This window comes from Chelonia mydas, chromosome 7 (genome assembly GCF_015237465.2).
Source record: "Chelonia mydas isolate rCheMyd1 chromosome 7, rCheMyd1.pri.v2, whole genome shotgun sequence".
NCBI classification, from domain to species: Eukaryota; Metazoa; Chordata; order Testudines; family Cheloniidae; genus Chelonia; species Chelonia mydas.
Window position 1 is genome coordinate 63164224 of NC_057853.1, and position 19323 is coordinate 63183546.

At 39.5% G+C, this 19323-nt stretch overlaps 1 protein-coding gene across 41 annotated transcripts in view; it reads right to left on the minus strand.

Moving 5' to 3' along the window:
- The window catches only part of KCNMA1 (potassium calcium-activated channel subfamily M alpha 1), an 835052-nt gene that overhangs the window by 165840 nt on the left and 649889 nt on the right, over window positions 1-19323 (minus strand). For all 41 annotated transcript variants that reach the window (XM_043551031.1, XM_043551030.1, XM_043551023.1 and 38 more), the window contains exon 15: window positions 6165-6274. In XM_043551031.1, coding sequence (XP_043406966.1) covers window positions 6165-6274 — 110 coding nt within the window. The remainder of the gene's footprint in view (window positions 1-6164; window positions 6275-19323) is intronic.

A 19323-nucleotide genomic window follows, 5' to 3' on the forward strand; every position in this document is an offset into this window, starting at 1 on the left:
GCATTATTGCTAAAACTCATGATAATGCTAAGTAGCTTCATCCCTGCAGGCTCACTATAGGGACCACCTGGAAGAGGCCACTGTCCCCGACTCTTAAAAGGGTCTTCTGGCTCAGGGACATATACAACATAACCCAGCTCTAATCATGCAGTGGGAGCAGGAAACAGCTATCAGCAGGATCGTGTGCAGTGACTGAGAAGGCATGTTTACAAGGGAAGCACTGATGGGTTCCCGTGGGACTGATTTGCAACCAGGGATCAGTTTGCACTCTGGGGATCACAGAGCACCTATCAGGTCCTGTTCTTCACATAGTTAGCTTCTGGCAGGGGAAACAGTCGTTCTGCTGTTAGTTTCAATGATAGAGCAGGAGGCCCACATTCTGTGGGCCTGATCCAGAACCCAATAAAAATCAATGAAAGTCTTTTCATTGGCTTCAGGGAGGTTTGGATCAGACTCCATCCCCATATAAAACCATTTTACGATAGTGGTGGTAAGTGATCCACAGAATGTGGCCCCAAGGAGCCAAAGAACTAGCCTCTTTAAATCATGGAGAGTGAAAGGGTTCATGGCCAGAAAGGGTCGCCATTTAAAGATATTAAAGGTAAATGTGGGATTGTTCCATGGTGATGAGAAAAGTGGGTGGCTGTGGAAGGGACCTTGCACACCCAGATGTAAATCTGAGTCCACTTTCATTAACGCTACACAAATAAGGGTGGAGAATCACATTTTCAAGACAACCCAAATCTATGGCCATATTCAAGGGGGTGCCACAAGTCATCATAAATATATATTTTAACAGTTTCAATTACATCAGTGGTGGTTGGCAAGGGCACGAGTAGGTGAGTTGAGACATTTGCTGCCAGCAGTCATGAATCTGAGAAAAGGCTGTCATTTGGTGGGTGGTAAGAATGATGCCTTAACAGTAAGCATATTCGGTGTCTTATCTGTCAGTGCTATTAGTCAGAAAAGGGAATCTAAAAAAATGACATTGTAGGGTTTCATATTCATTTTCTCTCCATAATTTCCAGATCAAATATTATTTCAGTTTACAAGTCAAAAGATTATTTTTTTCTATCCACCAGCTCTGCAATGAAAATCAAACTGTATTCATTTGGCCTTTTTGCACCATCTGCAACAATGATGGTTCTGCAGTCCAAATTTAGCTGACAGATTTGCTGGTGCATGAGACAGAAAAAAACCCAACACACCCTTCCAGCAATTTTGTGCAATTTTATGTGGTTTCATATCCACAAAAATCAGTTAAAATTTGGTAGCTTTGAATGAGTTTCTCTTTTTATGTGGGGTGGAGATGGTTGAGTTCTTTCAAGCTCATAAGGAAATTAAAAGGGGAGGCAGAATGCAAATCCATGAAAATTGAAATTTCAGAAAAATATTTACATGCACGTTTGTGATATGAAATCACTGAATTTCACACAGCTTTAACCACTGGCAGGCAATGACAGTGTAGTATATTATTATCTATAAAATTTATTGTATTAATTTTATTAATAATGTTTATATATTGCAGTAATTCCTGTAGGCCACAACCAGGCTGAGCTCCATTGTGCTAAGCATTATAGAAACATATGGTTATGACTGGGTGAAACCTTGTTATGGGTTGAGTTAAAACCCCATTGAGATTGGTAGGTGTGAACTCACCCTTCAATTAGCATAACTGTAAACATAAACCCACACCTAAAACAAAAGGTGTGTGTGAACCCATGCAGGAGATTTTGCTGTGTATTGTTTTGGGTTAGTATGGATGGGCAGGGAGAAGATCACGCAGAAAGTGAGGACAGGTCTATACTACAAACTTGCATTGGCTGTGCTGATGCAGCTGTGCCACTGAAACGCTTCTGGTGAAGACGCCTTAAGCCGACGGGAGAGAACTCTGCTGCCAGCTTAATAACTCCACCTCTGCCAGAGGTGGTAGCTAGGTTGGCAGGAGAAGCTCTCCCACGACATAGCGCTCGCTACACTGTGTGTCGGGGGGGATTAAGGTTGGTATAACTACATCGCTTGGGGTGTAGATTTTTCAAATTCCTGAGCAATGCAATAATACCGAAGTAAGTGTGTAGTGTAGAACTGGCTTGAGGTCAGACACAAACAGACTGAGGGAGAGAGACAGCCTTAAGGAGTAGCTGAATGGACAGTGGCTGACCCTGGAGAAAGGTTTTGGGTTGGGGTGTGTGATGGGGCGCCTGCTCCACACTGGGCTCTAAGGAGTTAATAGAGCCCTTGGGAGGCTGTGACCAATCAGAGAGGGGCTGGGAGGAGCAGCCAATCAGGATGGGCTGGCCCATATAAGAAGGGCTGCAGAGCAGAGCAGCTTCAGTCACTCCCTGGAGCTTGATGAGGGAGATACACTGGCTGCCTTGCAGGCTGAAGACAGTGAGCACCCTGAACAGAGCAGTGCTGCAGACAGATATCTGGGGAGCCAAAGGCAACTCCTGGCAGGCTGAAGCCCTGAGGCAAGGGCAAAGAGGATGCTGGGGCCATGGGGAAGTGACCAGGGAGTTCCATGTATTGAATATCTGTCTTCCAAGACATCTACATATTCTCAAATTGATTTATGGGGCTGTTGTTGCACAATTCTTTCTAGCGCCAATTAAAGCAAGTAGGAGTGGAGTATATTTATTGGCTCAGGGTAGAGCTGCTGGGAGAAGGCACAGCTCTATGACTCCACCTATTGGGAAGAGTTAGGCACTTAGGGTATGTCTACACTGCAAGTTGAGAGCATGCCTCTCAGCCCGGGTAGACAGACTCACGCTACCTTGGCTTGAGACAGCACATTAAAAATAGCCGTGTGGATGTTGTAGCACAGACCGGGGCTCAGGATAGTCTTCCAAGCTCAGATCAAAGGATTTGGGTGGGTCTGAGCTTGAACTGAGCTAGCAAGAGTCTGTCTATTCCAGATGGGAGGCACACTCCCAGCTTCAGTGAAGACATACCCATAGTGACTGTGCTGGTGATACAGGAACAGGCACTATCAAACTAAGGTTGGATAAGCAACAGGTCAGGGACATGGGAGCTGTTTGTATGGTATGTACAGGGCTGCCATTAACAGCACAGCATTTGGTCAGTGTTTCTTACTCCACAGTATCTGAGACACTGCAGTTAAGATAATTAAGACCCTAAATATAGGGACATACCACCAAATGTCACATACTCTGGTGCAGGAAGTACTGGAAAATGCTGACTTTTTAATGGAAATGTCTATGTATAGCCTCCAATCTTGTGAGAGAAGTGAGAACTCACAGGACCCTCATGGCAAAGAAGAAGAGAAGATGCATTAAGAAATCTACTGAAGAGCAAACTGTTGGAGAATCCTACAGCTAAGAATCTCTGTTTGTTCAAGTCTTGGGTTGTCTCTAGAGTGAATAAAACTTATGCAGTAGCATCTGGCCACCATCTTTTAACAGGTAAAGCCACCACAATGAGTTATGAATACCCTCCCCTTCTGACTTGGAGGGTCCATCTACAGTAGTGAAAAAAACTGGCAATGCTTCTCAAATGTTTAATGTCCTATCTCCTTTGAAACTACTACTAATTCTGCACCCTTTTGCGTCCAGTTGTCTGAACTGAGTGGCAGCCCATTTGTCACTGGGCACCTCTATTGCTACCTGGTGAACCTCACCGCCTAGCCAGGTTGGATGGTTTTTCAGTCTCAAAGGCACACTTGGCTGTTTGTCTTTCACCAGGGTGTGCATTTATTTCTCTCTGACTTAACAATACCATGCAACAGGTTTAGAGCAAAGACAGGCTTCCCTACAGCCCTCACTCCACAGCCCAGGCTCACTCTCTGAGCTCCTCTGGAGCTGCCCCTTGCTTTCTGTTTCCTCTCCTTATAGTCTCCCCCATTATGTTATTAGCCCTGTGATTGTTACCCAGGTGCTCACAATCCCCACCAGAAAGTGTGGAGTTGCCCTCAACTGGGCCTGCAGCCTTCTCCAGGCTGTAGCAATGTCAGTGATCAGGGTGCTGCTGATAGCACCCTGTCACACCACCGACCAAGCACTCATGTTTCTGGTTTGCTGAAAATCCACCAGGCTAGTAATGAATACCAAGAGCCCACAAGGACAGCACATTACGTCCAGTTTCAGTGTTTTAAAATGTCATTGGCTGCATGCTCTTTAAGATCCCTGCATGATGAGAAAAATTGCTCTAAATGTCTCTATATTTTGCAGATAGAATTGTCCACCAATTCTTTTTCCTTTTCACAAACCAGTTTTAAGCACATTTTGGTGTCCTAGGTGTCATCTGAAATTGAGTAGACACTTTTTACTGTAATGAAAATACTTATGTGCCAAGCACAGTGATATACAACACTACACTCTAATTACCACTATGCTTTAATTAACCTGAATTGAATAGTGTTATCATTATACTGCTGGTACATTTGAGTTATATCTTTTTCTTTAATTTAAACTAGAAAACACAGATAATTAAGCCTCTAGATAATCAAATGCCTGAGGAGAGCTCCAATGTTTTGGGATGTTCCTAAATCTCATTAAATAGCCTTTCTTTATTGATTATTCTACCTCAGCTATATCAGTGTGTTGAATGAATGATAGCTCTATGCTAAATACATTCTCTGTTACCTTTTTCTAGGAACCATATGGAAACTCGACTGGGTTTGACAAAGGATTTTGCTTGGGGATTTTGTTCCTGTAACTTGGTTCATGTGGACAGTGCACATTAGGCTTCGCTCAATACCATGTAGAATGGTATCTTTTGTGATTTTTTGTTTAATGCATTTGACATAGGGGAAGACACTTTCTGATACAATTTTCAGGGTAAACAAACACTACCTATTAATAAGCCAGTCACAAGCTCTGGAAGTGAAGGGCTGGATCGTGAACCCCTTCCTTACACAAATCCCCATTGATTTATGGTCTGGATTAGTTTAAATCTACATAGCTCAGAAATTATTTATGACCAAAGCTCCATCACTTGTTTATCATGTTTTTCTCTCACTCAGAGGTTATATTGTAAACTATAGTGATATTACACCATGTGAAAAGAAGCAAGGATGTAAAAAGAATGTCACTCTAACTTACAGAGGAGAAGAGCAAGCAACTCCTTGGAAACCTGGCCCCTCCCATTCCCACTCTCTCCTGGTCTCTACTCAAGAATGGAGTCATCATGAGATTTAGGTCTGAGAGTCATCATAGTCTACTGGATAAGGCCAGATTGGACTGGGACTCAGATACCCTAAGGATCTGTTGATGCTGATCTGTTATGTAACCTTGGGCCAAGTCACTTCACTTCTCTGTGACTCTATCTCCCCTCCCACCCTGTCTGTCTTGTCTAGTTAGACTGTAAACTCTTCAGGGCAAGGACTGTGTGTTTGTACAGTGCCTAACACAGTGGGACCTCTTTGTGTGACTCGAATAGAAAATAATAATAAATAATAAATACATAATGATAATAATCAATAATAGAAACCTGATGGGCCTACACTATTCTGAAAGTGTTTGGAGTGGATATTTCTATGATTTTGGCCGAGTGCACTTTCACTTCTTTCTGAAAGAGCACTTCCTGGATAGATAAAAGCTTACTCAGTCCTCAGTAGGAGTAAGGCATAACAGTGTCCTATGGACTATGCATGGATATTCAGTCCATGCCCCACATGTTCCCCTCTCCTTGTCAGAAGGATCTATTTTTGCTGGCAGAAGTTATGTTTGTTCAAAGCACTTTTCAGGCAGTTCTATGATGTGTTAAATGACTATCTCCCTATGGTATATACAACTCCTTTACAGCTGCTCAGATTAATGAATACTTTTCTTGAGATTGGGCAAGAATCAAGAGGGTGACGCTGACAAGAACCATCCAAAGAATGGGAACTATTAGAAGAAACAATCAGACACCAGTTATGAATAAATAATTCCATTTAAACAGATTGCGGATTCATTTTTTTGAACACACTTGGCATTTAGTCTTTCATTTATGTTCACTTAGTTCTAAGTCTCTTCTGGAAAAAGACATTAAAATGTTTGGAGTACTTCTATACAGTGATTGCTTTAATGTTTATTTTACAGGATCCCTTCTGATGAGGCAATGATATTGGGATTGTAACAGAGTGGAAATGTCTCCTGTGGAAACCTTTGATTTCACTTGAGAGCAGGCAAGGAATTTATGACAATTAATATATATCTACTTACTCACAAACTGCAGGGAAAGACAGACCCACAAAGGCACTAGATAGATATTCTGTATACATTTCATTTGAGACTCCTTCTAGATAGTATTTCTGCCACGTATCCTCCTCAATCTAAGAAAAAGAAACACAGATGTAGCATCGTGAATAAAAAATGCTTTCTGCAAAAATATAACCAGTGGATTTAACATGAATCAATTTTTAGTTAGTTGAATTTGGTAGCCCAGTTTGTTTTTGTTTGTTTTTTTTGAAAATTAATAATACTTGGTTAGCAGAGTTCCACTGAACACCAATAAACAATGCAAAGTAAAAATTAAGTACTGCTCTACTTGGATTTCTTTGCGATTTTGTGCAGGTATATTATAATAGTGGCTGAATTAAAGTTGTGGAAAGAGCTAGTCAAAAAAGTTCCTGATTTTGTTTTGTGAAAATTCTGTGAATATGTGGAATAATTTTATCATTTGACCATGTTTGTGTAAAGAGTCACTTGTTTTCACAACTTTTTAGCACTTGGCCAATATTTATCAATCATCACCATAATTTCTAACGTTTTTCTTTCCCCAAACCCCATCTTGCTGCTGCATCATGAACTGTCTGAACAACTAGATCAATAGAATTTTTAAAAGTGTCTCCATTGTTTTGGTACTGCAGTGTGAGAGAAACTTTGATACTGCACAAAAGATCTTTTACTCTTGAGAGACAAGGGTGGATGAGGTAATGTCTTTTATTGGACCAATTTCTGTTGGTGAGAGAGACAAGCATTTGAGCTACACAGAGCTCTTCTTTCAGTCTGGGAAAGGTACTCAGTGTCTCAGCTAAATACAAGGTGGAACAGATTTAGCATAAACAATCTATTCCACCTTGTATTTAGCTGTGACATTCTGGTTCCCTGTCCCAGACCTGAAGAAGAACCCTGTGTAGCTTGAAAACGTCTCTCTTTAACCAACGAAAGTTGTTCCAATAAAAGATATCACCCACCTTGTCTCTTTAATATTCTGGGATCACACAACAACATTACAAACACTTTTACACTTGGACAGTTCAATAATAAAGATAAGGAGAGGTGCTATGGGCTGTTCCCAACAGCAGAGTCTCATAAGGAGCTCTTAGAAGGGTATGCCTTCAGGAATATTTTTAGGATTTTGGGGTCCAAATACAAAGGTATTCTCTGGTGGTGGTAGAGCATCCCTTCAAACTCTCTATCCCCGATGAAATATCAGTAGCAGAACCCACAGTCTGATCCCATATATAAAGTTTGTTGAAAATGGCCTGTCCTTCAAACTGAGATTTGCCCACAGAAACTGAGAAAAGGGGCTATAGATATGGTTACCCAAAGATGGTCCTGCAGCCTTTGGCCAAAATTGCATGCCTTCAGTGGGAGTTGCAGGAACTCAGCGCCTCTAAAATTCAAGTCCATATAGACCAGAGAAGTGAATCAGATAACTTCGGTCTTTTTTTTTGCACCTGGTATGCCACCTCCTCATATCTGTGTATGTAGATCGTAGGCACTACCAAAATGTCTATTTGCATAGTTTGTTTATCACTTTTCATTAAAATATTTAAAAGTTTCAATTACAATAGGACATCCCTTCATATAATTAGTCCTTTGAATATTAGTGAATTGTGTTATCAGAAACAGAGCCTTTCATGATTGCAAGAATTATACATATGACAGCATCAAAACAGTAATAATGATGAACAGAGAGAACATATGGTCCTTGGGGGTGAGATTAATAAACTGTGACACAAGAGTAACCAAAAGAACTTGCCAGCTACACCAGAGTAGGGGAAATGATATATGGAACATTTTTTTTTTGACATCACAGCAAGTTACGGTCACTAACCAGAGGATATGCAATTGTTCAATACACAATGAAACAGAAAGTAGCAGTATCATGCCTTTTGAGAAAGGGTGGATTTAAAACTGCTGATCCAACATGCATATTTATAGATCATGGAAATTATTCTTTTAAACTGAGCCTGTGCTGCAAGAAAATTCTGGTCATGTTGCAATGAAACATTAATAAGCAAATATGAACACCTAACTCCATTCTTACAAGAATCCCTATTCTGATATGCCTCACACAGCAGAGACTATGAGAACAGAGAGATTTTCAGATTAACGGCCAATGGGTACAGAAAAGCTTTGATATAAGATGAAGCAGAAGGCATTTTTGTGAAGCTCTTTGGCTGAGATTTTCAATGCCACCTAGGGAATTTGGATGGCAAGTTCTGATTGATTTTAGTAGGACTGGGATATCTAAATCCCTTAGATAGCTTTCAAAATCTTAGTACTGGTTCATAAAATGTTATATTGGGGGGGGGGTTCATTACACACGTCTGCAAAGAACAATAACCCTGATTCTTCGCTACACTAAGCTGCTCATGCACAACTGAGAGGGCAGTTGCAGAGAGCTGGTTGTGGCTTCCAGATTCAGGGATGCCCAGCCCCAGTGTAAATTATAATAAGAGGGGTTCTGCTCTAATCTTCGTTGCTGGCACTGCTAGAATAAGCTCCCTTAGCCAACAGAGGATTCAGGTTTGTGGAACTTGGCTCTGCCATGCCTTCTCTTTTCTCCCACTTCTAATGGAGGTGGGATGGCTGGTGGACATAAAAGGCATTTATACCACTTCAACCAGCTATATTTGAGCTAGTTTCAATAAGATACCCAACAAGGTAAACAACTTATCACTGCTGTAAAAGATGTGATTGAAATACTGGTCCACCATATCACATGGCTTGACTAGAATCAAGCCAACTGTTTTGAGACCATGTGTAAAGCTTTACACCAGGAGGTGGTAGAGGATTGTATATCTTTAATGTAAAAAGCACTACAGTATAGTTAAGAGTTTTGGTATTTTTAAGCTGTGGCATACATTTCTGTCTTGAATATATATTCCTTATCATAATATGAATTCAAGCAACTAAATGAATGCACATCAAGTGATTCAGGGAAAGATGCCAAAATTAATTTTTCAGCCATTCAGTGATCAATCAAAAGAAGAAAAGAATCCCAAGGCAACAATATATCTCTGCCTGTCATGTCAAACTACAGCTGTTTTAGAAGAGCATTAAAGCAAGAGCTTCTTAATTAAAGCCCTGCATTTTGTTCAAGTCTCTCATTGTAGAGTCAAAAAGTCAAACAAGTTGGAGGTAGAAAAGCTTAAGGTCATCGAGTCCATCCCCATATACTGCAAACATTTTTTTTCCAGTCAAGTTTGTAATGTTCCAAGAAATGGGCTTTCCACAACTTTTCTCAGTTTAACACTTGCAGTTCAGGATTTTTCCTGGATATTAATCCTAAATGTTACTTTCATGAATACCATTATATTGATCTTACATTAACTATATGCCACATTATTCTATGCTAAACACTGCTTCTAAAACAAAAGTATAATCAGTAAAGTGTCTGCTAATTATTGATCCAAATTTTCAAACCTACCTACCTAATGGCTTTATGTACACCTATATTTAAGATTACATAAATATATTTTCGAAGGTCCAAATTTGTTAGGAACTGAAATGAATTCAACAAAAGTTTTAAAATGTATTACATTTACACAACAAAAGTTAAAATACTGTCCATTGACACATTGGCTAATTGATCCAAATCAATGTGTAAAGCTTCAGAACATTCAGATTTCTCTTGTACCTGGTTTCAGTGGCCAAAACATTTAGAAAATAGTTATAGCCCTGTGGTCCTTAGTCTTATTCCAGTACCAAACACTAAAATACACAAAAATAACCTTTCAGCCATACAAAAAGGTGGTAGATACATTAAAAAACAATTCAGGAAAGGCTAGATAGTTCAATGGCCAAATGAGGTACAATTAGGACTTATATGTTACACATATAGATCCCTTCCATAGTACTTCATTGTGAGGTATACGGCTGGCAGCCATGCTAAGCTAAGCGTGGAGGCAAATGACTTGGGTCAGCCATGTCACACATATGAAAAACAGTAGACTGCCTAAGAGAGTTCTTTGAAAAAGGCAATAAGAAGGCTGGCCATCCCAAACTCCACTACAAGGATTGCATCAAGCGGCACATACAGTCTGCCGGGCTCGACTTAATTATCTGAGAGGATACAGCCCATGACAGGTGAGCCTGGCACTCTGCTACGAAGGAAGCAGAATGTGCAGCAGAATACCATTGTCCCAGTTTGGCCGACAGCAGGAAGGAACGTAGACACCAACTTGCCTCAGCACATTTCCTGAACCCTACATGTGGAAACTGATTTCCAGGCACAGTCATACTCAAATACAAGTGACACTCATTATAAGGAGATCCCATGGGCATGTTTATAAACCCAAGATGGATACTGGACACACTTTATCTCTGGTTGATTCTCATTTATCTTCCCTATTTTAATATCTAGTTGTTTTTACCTTGCCTATTTAATAATCATCATAAACACAAAAACACCCCTCCACACCTGTACTTTTCTTGTTACAGAATGAACACTGCTGACTCTTTGTTTTCAATCTGTCTGCATATAAGAATGAAAGAAGTTCTGAAATCAGAGCAACATATTGTGCCAGATCCTCAGTTGGTTTAAACTGGTATAGCACCATTGACTTCAGTGAAGCTCTGCACATTTGCCCAGTTGAGGATCTGACCCATTCTGTACCAAGAGAAAGTGAAGAAAATATATAGTAGAGGCAGGCTATAGACAAAAAATTCAGAAATTAATTTCAAACTATCCAGAATTTAGAACAGGATTTCAAATAATCCAAAGTGTAGGAGTATTTCAATCCAGGGTTTTAGTTTAGCCTGTTAAAATACAGGGATCATTTTCAAATTCTAGATCTGGGCTTTGATTTTGAACACTCCCCAGGATTGGGTATCTGTCATTTCAGAATTGTGCACCTGTTTGTAGACATATTAATAACTTTATACATTCACTAATTCATATGAATGATAATAAAAGAATGTCCACCTCAGCAAAGTCAGTCAAGATGCTGCAAAAACTCCTTAAATTTCTCCTTTGTCATGATGCTTATAAAAATCTTCACAATGGTTACGCCACTGGTACCACTGCCCACTGCACGGACCAACAGTATCTCAGTGTTTCCATGTATTCTCCCATCTGTCTCAATGTGTTGTGTATTGTCTTCTACTTAGATTGCAAGCCCTTTGGGGCAGGGACTGGCTTTCTGTTGTGTTTGTACAACACATTGCACAATGGGGTCCTGTAACAATAGCAGTCCTTGTGAGTAGGACCTATTTGCTTTTTGCCACCCTCAGGAAACAAATGACCCAACATTGAGCTAGGAAAGAATGGAGGGGAATATTTATTATGTCCCCAAACCCCTCTTTGCCCAGTCCTCAGGTAAGACTATTTATCTTCACTGCCCTAAAAGCCAGTGCTGAATGTACATCCCCAGTGCACACTTGAGCAGCTCAGAAGAGATTGTATCCTAAGGCAAAATCTATCTTGCTGCTTCTCCAGGAGTGAGGCAGCTTCCCATTCTTCCACAACAAGAGCTTTATGCTGACTGTGTAATCTAGCTCTACGTATTTTTAGAGTCATTTCTAAATAGAACCCCATTCATGTCACCCCCTCTTAACTGTGTTGCCCAAGGGGGAAAAAAGCAGGTATTTGATTTAGGGGACATTTGCTAATTGATAGAATTAGTTCCGATTGTCATTAACTGCCTGGTTTTAGATTGAGTCAAACAGATGTAGTTTGTTCTTGCATGCATTTTCAGACGAGCTAATTTGGCCTTTCTTAAGTGTTCAGAAAGAAAGATTAGTTAGGAAGCTGGGTGGGGAATCTGCACTGGAAATAAAGCTGTTTTTTAATTTTATGTTTTACCTTTTTGTTGGAGAGACTCAAGAGACCACAACAGCATACTTACTCATTACTGAAGAATCTGATAGCCTAAGAATTAAACAGGACCTTTTCCCCCAACAAGTTGCTAGCTGCTCTGAGATACAAAACAAGAAAAAACTGGACACATTCAATGGACAAAAGCTTGAATAGTCTAATTTCTTCCTTTCCAGTCACACACACAAAAAGCTGTTTAGCCCTTTGAATGCTGCAGATTGATTTGGCTAGTCACATGATAAAGGTTATCCTGACTTGAGTCCTCTAGGCACAGTTAAAGGCCGAATCTCACAGATCTGCGGGTGCAAATGCTCCCCGGAAGTCAATGAGAGTTGTACACTTCCACAATGTCTAGCAACAGAGAATCTCTTTTACCCCACAGTGATGACATGGTATACCCTTCCATAGCATGTCCAGTGTTTATTGGGCACCTAGTCATGTAAGTAAGGCCAACTTGGTGCAACCAACAAGGATGATTCATTAGCTTAGCCACAGATGCAACCTGAAGGAGACCTCATGAGATGGATAAATTAGGAGAAGCCTGGCTTATTACCTTTTAAAGATATTCTACTGGTACTTGTGACAAAGCAATTTATGTAAAAGAGTAATTTACATCCAAAAGAAAAAGTATCCTTCCCAAATGATGTGTTTTTGTTGTGCTGAAGGTACAAATGTTCAATCTTTCCATTTCTAACCAGGGCTAACGATGGTATTACAAGCAACATTAATAGTTACTTAAGGGTATCAAGGAGAGGTTTCATCATACCTTTTCCCTTTTTGAATGTGTACTTCCTCCTTCACTCATCTATGCACTGTCATATCTAGGGATGATGACAGAACGCACTGCATTGCCCTGTTCCTATGGAGAATGAGTATCACGGCTTGAAAGAGCCTGCCCCAAATGAGCCCAAGAAAAGGCATTCAGAAGTCGCCCTGTCATTTTTATCACTGCAGCTAAGCAAGTATAAGACATTTCAGACAGATACTACAAAGATGTATGCAATATAAGATCCTAGAGACACAAAAAGAGGATGCACACAATTAACTGTTTCTGATAAAAGTCATTAACTAATTTGAATCAACAAGGAATCATCTATAACTCCCCCCAAATAGTGACCAAACTTCAGATTCAGTGATACACATTTTCTTCTTTATTATTTGCATTATGGTAGTGCCTACATGCCCCAACTGAGACTGGTGCCCCACTGTGCTGTGCTTTGTACCTACATACAGTAAGAAGCAGTCTCTGCCTCAAAGAGATTACAATCTAAATAGAAAAAAATAAATAAAAGGTGATAAAAAGGAAATACCCTCATTTTACAGATGGGGAACCGAGAAGAGAAGAGATTATGTGACTTTCCTACAGTCACAGAGGAAGACGGTTGCATAACCGAGATTTGAACCCAGATCTCCTGAGTTCTAATTAAGTGCCTTAACTACAAACCCATCTCTCCTCTTCTCTATTACTTTACTGCACTGGTCTCCTGGATAATAGTAATACACCTTTTCCATCGATTCAATTGCCCATCTGAAGAATAGCTGGAAAGTGACATAGTATGCCCCAAGAGAAGAAATTTAATTTTCCTCTGAATCATTTTTTAAAATAAATGGCAATGTTGCTACCTTCTTCTCTATCCATATATAGATACAATCTTGATATCATCAAACATATTTACATAGTGCTGTCACTTACCAGTGATAAATAGTGACAGTGGGATGAAAAAAGGATGCAAGTACCACAAGTATGACCATTAATATTGTTAAAAAAGCCACCTAGCCCCACATTGTGGAGTGTAATTATCAGCAGCTTTGCAGTTTCAACTGATCTATCTTGTTCATAGCACTTACTTCTCGACATAATGAAATAAATAGTTACATCAAAGAGATCAAGTATACCTGAACTTAATGATCCTATCTAATATCTTCAGTGCTGTCAAGGAATAGGAACCAACAGCAGGGAAGAGACTGAGGATGGAGTTGGTTTGATTTGGGATATTGTGTTATATTTTGTATTTAATCAAAAAATAAGCCTCTTAAAGGAAGCACCAATCTGAAATTCTTTTATAGCTACAGGGCAAGCTGTAATGTCCAGGCCACCATGATGCAGAAAAGAACACACCTCACTAACACTGTTGAGAATCAATTCAACCATTTTGAAGAGGAAAAATTGTCTCTCATGCTTTGTCATACATTTGCCATGAACACATACTGACAGACACCCCTATTTCACAAGGGGGAAAAATGATATACCAAGATGCTAAACATTTTAACTATATTAAACATGGAAAATAAATACGATTGATTCAGATTATTGTAGCTTCAAAATAACTTGTAAATATTTATATTTTTGAGCTATTAGAATTAGCAAGTTTGATCCCTTTGGCATAATGTAGTTGTTCAATATAAATGACCAAATGTGTGGGATACTGCTGAGGTGCATGAACCTCCTATGAGCCGAATAAGTACCCAAAAGGTGGAACCTCTGTTTACAAACTAGATGTCTAGTAAAAACAACAGGGAATGTTTTTACTATGTGCAATTTTTTCTAAAATAAATGCACGGCCTGGGTCTAAGAGGTGCCCAATGTCTCTCAGAATCAGGCCTTTACCTCCTAGTGAGATTATATTCTAGAACTGCCTGGAAGCTCCAGTCAAGCTTCTCAAGCTCCAATCAATTTGTTCTTTACTGTAAGTCACTTTCCTCCTCAAGAGCACCAGTTAATCAATTCTCCTCTATCTTTACCCCATATTGGTAAGTACTAAAAAGGCAGGGCAACATGTTTGAACATCCCACAAAATTTCCTTCAATCTAACAGAGCTGGCTGGGTGATTATAGATTTATTATACATTAAGCATGGATATAATACATTTGGTTCATCATCAGGAAAAAGGGCAAAAACTGAGTAATAAGTTGTTTGGCGCCTTTTCGCCAAACAACTTATTACTCAACTTATTGAACAACTTATTACTCAGTTCACACATTTGTAGCTAAAAGAAAAGAAGTACTTGTGGCACCTTAGAGACTAACAAATTTATTATATTTAGAATCCTGGAAGTAAACTGCCCAGTACTAAGTACTATACAATAACCATTACCTTCTTACTCAATTACTCTTGTCTGTGTCAATCAGAGCTAACAAACTTCTACAGCAATATAAATTCCATAGTGAGTGCCAAATACTCCTACCAACTGGATCTTTTTTCCAGAACCAGATGTAAAAATGAAACCTGGGTATGTTGTATCTAACATCAAATGTGTAAATCAAGATTAGCTCTAACATTGGACAGGATAAGATGTATGTGCATTTTTCATGGTATACGGAAATGATCTGTACATGCTTATGTGGAGTCTTACACTACACCAAACAACTACTGAAATACTGTGACAATCAGATCTCCCCTCAGTTACGGGCAGTGATGGGACTTGCACCCATGCAACTAAGAGGAGAATAGGCCCACAGAATTTATTTTAGTCTTTAACCACAAAATTTACAATGCAGGGAGGGCATTAGCCAGGTTGGGGGGTGGGGAGGACAGGAGGTAACACATCGAACAAAAATACACTTGTTAATGCAAATTGGTGTTAATGTATTCAAATGATTAAATGGCTTAGTAACTATATACTTTAGGAGAGAACAACAAGACTGAAGAGCATGTGTGGCTCTTACTCCCATCCGAGGGCAGTTTCAATGTACTACATTAATAGTTGACACTCACACCAATTTTCGAAGTCTTGTCTCCATGAATAGACCCTGAACTGATTTAGGCACATCAGAAAACACAGATATGGCACTTAGGGAAATACCTGAAGTTATTTTTTCCCCTAAGTACTGCACTGGACACATTAGGCATAGCATATATAAGTTAACTACCATGCATTTTGGTCATCACTCCCTCATCCTGAGCATCTCACAGCAAATAAAATGTTGCAACTGAAGCTGGCTTTTGCTAAAATTTTGTACATATTTCTAAGGTCCCCTCCCTACAGTATCTGGATGCATTATATATATTTTGATGTGCTTCCGTTCAAGAAAGAGGAACAGATGTCCAATGCACACAAACTGAAGCCATATCCTTTAGATGAATCAGATCTAAATGGTTTATTTCACATAATACATGGCCTGAGACATTCCTCAACTCAACAGAAGACTCTCCAAAACAAAGTAATTTTGCAACAAACCCTAAAGATGACAAGCGTCTGTTGACCTGTCTCAAATTTTCCCAAGAAATTTCTGGTGAAAATACTCCAGCATCATCTCCCTAGTCCCACTCAGTTTGGGTTTATGCCTCGGTATAGTAATTGAGACTGCACTGGTGGTGTTGATTGATGATCTCCTGGTGATGAATGAAGTTTTAGGGCCAGACCCCCACCTCTACACCAAGACTGCTTTGTGCTGCTCTGGGGTCAAACAGTAACCTGAAAGCCAGCTTGGGGTTTCCTCTGAAGCAGGTGAGTGCCTGGGTGGCATAAACCTGACTAGGCTGAGAGGCATGGCTGGGCATCACCAATGCTAGCTGTCAAAGGAGCCTCTAGGAAGCTCTTGCTGTCAATATAACTTAGCAGAGCCATGAGGCTGTTCTAAATTGTTCCTCACGACCAAAATGATGCCCAGTGACTCAAGCATCAGGGAGCTACAAAGATGGTTCATAATTTACAGACTCCTATTAAAATCTGCAGCCAAACTCTACTCTGTAAAAAAAAAAAAAAAAAAAAAAGAATCATGTGACTTCAGTGGGGTTGCACGCTTGTATCCAAGGGCAAAATTTGGCCCTCCATAATCCCATGCTTTATTTACTTACTTTTAAAAATATTTTTACAATGGTAAACAAATGTTTGTTAATCCAAACCATAAACAGTAATTGCTCTAATTGCTGTATAGAGCAATATTTCAATCTAGTGCTGAGATCATGTATGCAATGAACAGGCATATCATTAAATTTTTTTACATAACTCAGAGAATATTCAACATAATAAAAATAATGGAACTATTAAAATATATCTTTCTGTATGGTTTTGATTTGTTTTCTCTTAAATCTTTTTATTGCACAATTTTTCCTTTTTCCTTTTAAGTATTTACAGAACTATTTCTGTTACAACTGCATGTTATGCAACATTTTTGAACTGCTTTTCCCTTGGTTCAATTTAGTGCCAAGAGCAAACTAAAAGATTCCATATGAGACTACAGCTATAAAACCAAAAGGAAAATATTAGATTTAAATATAACATTTTGAGGTTTATAAATTTGTTTTGCCTTTAATGTTGGGCAGACAGTTTACACAAATCATTTGGCTAAAGACTAAGGTATAACAAGTGAAATGTGTGTGGGATCACCACCGATGAAGTTCATTTGTCTTTGACTGACCAAACATATACAACACACTAAATAACTTTCTAATCAGGTTAGGAAGAAGGGGGAACACACCTCCAACTTTTCTTTTAATACAGAAGTTTCAGTAAGATTTTTTGGCAATGTTCTAAGATGTGTACAAAACACCACAACTGATGTTTGCCTAAAGAATTTGTAAAGGTCTGACAGTTCTTAAATGTTCTAGAAAGAGTGCTACTTTGCAGTGGAAGGAAAGGGACTCCCAGTTAACCGTTTATGAACGTATTTCTCCCTTTCCTATACAGCCCTTCCTGACAATCCATATCAACACAGTCCACTTGCAGTTGCAAAAGCTCTGAGTGTTGTATTGGTTCACAATTTCCATCAATTAATGGTTACTGAGATCAAACAAATTTTTGTGTGTGTTGGGGGAGAATGTTATTTCAATTAAAAACAGTCAACGTCGTCTTGGCATTGATAGAGTGGGGATTTTGGTTTTAGTTAATATGCATCAATTTTCATGTGTTTGTTTTGTTCCAGATATTAACAAACTCAGAAATCTGAACTCCCTGATAATATCTACATCCAGTTACCCACATGAATAATCCATCCTTCCTGAGTAGTGATAGCAGAAATTGATGTTAACCAATATTAACTGTTTTCTCTCAAAACATTGATAAAGCTATATATTTTTGTTTTAATCCTAAAACACTGCTGATGCAGTATCTGAATAGCCTGCTCATAAGAGCACAGACATGTTCTCTTTGCCTGTTGGCCTCCCAGAAACTGAACAACAGAAATTATGATCTATCCACGCATTGCACTATGCACAGCACAATAGTATCTAAGTGCCAGATACAACAAGAACTAGCAACATTGCTGCCTTGGTATAAACCAAATTAGGCAATCTTCCCATGATTATACTATACAACTAGAAACACCTGTTCAGAATCAGCAAGACTCCATCTGACTTCAATGGAAGTTCAGAATGCTGTAAACCCTCAGTGAAAGTCCTCAGAGGCTTGCAGAATGGGCCTGTAGGTTGTAGTAGAAATCATAAAGGATAACCCAGTGTTGATCAGCCAGTCCCATCTCATTACACTGCTGAAAAGGAGTGTATGAATGGAAGAAATACATTATGAAATGGAGGAAATACAGAATGGGTGGCTTGAAGAGGAACAAGAGACTGGCAAAACAGGTTGCTGGTGTCCCACTGAGCCTTGAAAGAGACACACGCCGATGGCAAGAGGGACAAATTAAAATCAAGATGCACAATTTTTAATCTTGCTTAATCGAAAGATTGTAACTACAAGATCTAGGTGGTACAGTTTCCTCCCAAGCCATGATTTTTACCTGTTGATGCTGTCCCCAATTTTCTCAGTGAAATCTGTTTAAATTTAAAGTAACCTGCATTGGGGTACTGGTTACTGAGGATACACACATGTCCTTCCTGAGAGAGGCTGACTCACTTCCGGCCCTGAGGAATGCAGAAACTGAACAGAGGTGATGGCCTACACAAGGGGTCAAAAGCAAAGGCACAGAAGGGCCTGTCCCTAAAAAGGTACCACAAGAAAGCTGGTATACGCCAATGTGGGTGCAGAGAAGCTCAATACCCTTGAGTGTGCCAGATTCTGGTTACAAATATTAGCAGCAGAGCAAGGGACAACACAGTGACCCTCAAGTGAACAGCAGCCCTAAAGAATGTAATTAAAGGAAAAGACAACCACCTGCTTCATGTTTGCTACACTTTCTTTTTGGGATAAAAGAAGGAGAGTGGTTAACTTCAGAGATGCAGCATGCCAATGAACTAGAGAGAGTTCAGCAAAGCTGAGCTTGTGAAGACAGAGGAGTTAAAGTTAATGGTTTAGTAAAAGAAGCAAAGGGTCTAATTGCACATGTTAAAGTGAGGAGCCCACATTTGCTTTCATATAATTTGACTGCAATATTGAAAAGCTGAATTCTTCTGACCACATATACTTACCTAAGATGGCTTCTTGCACTAGAGTC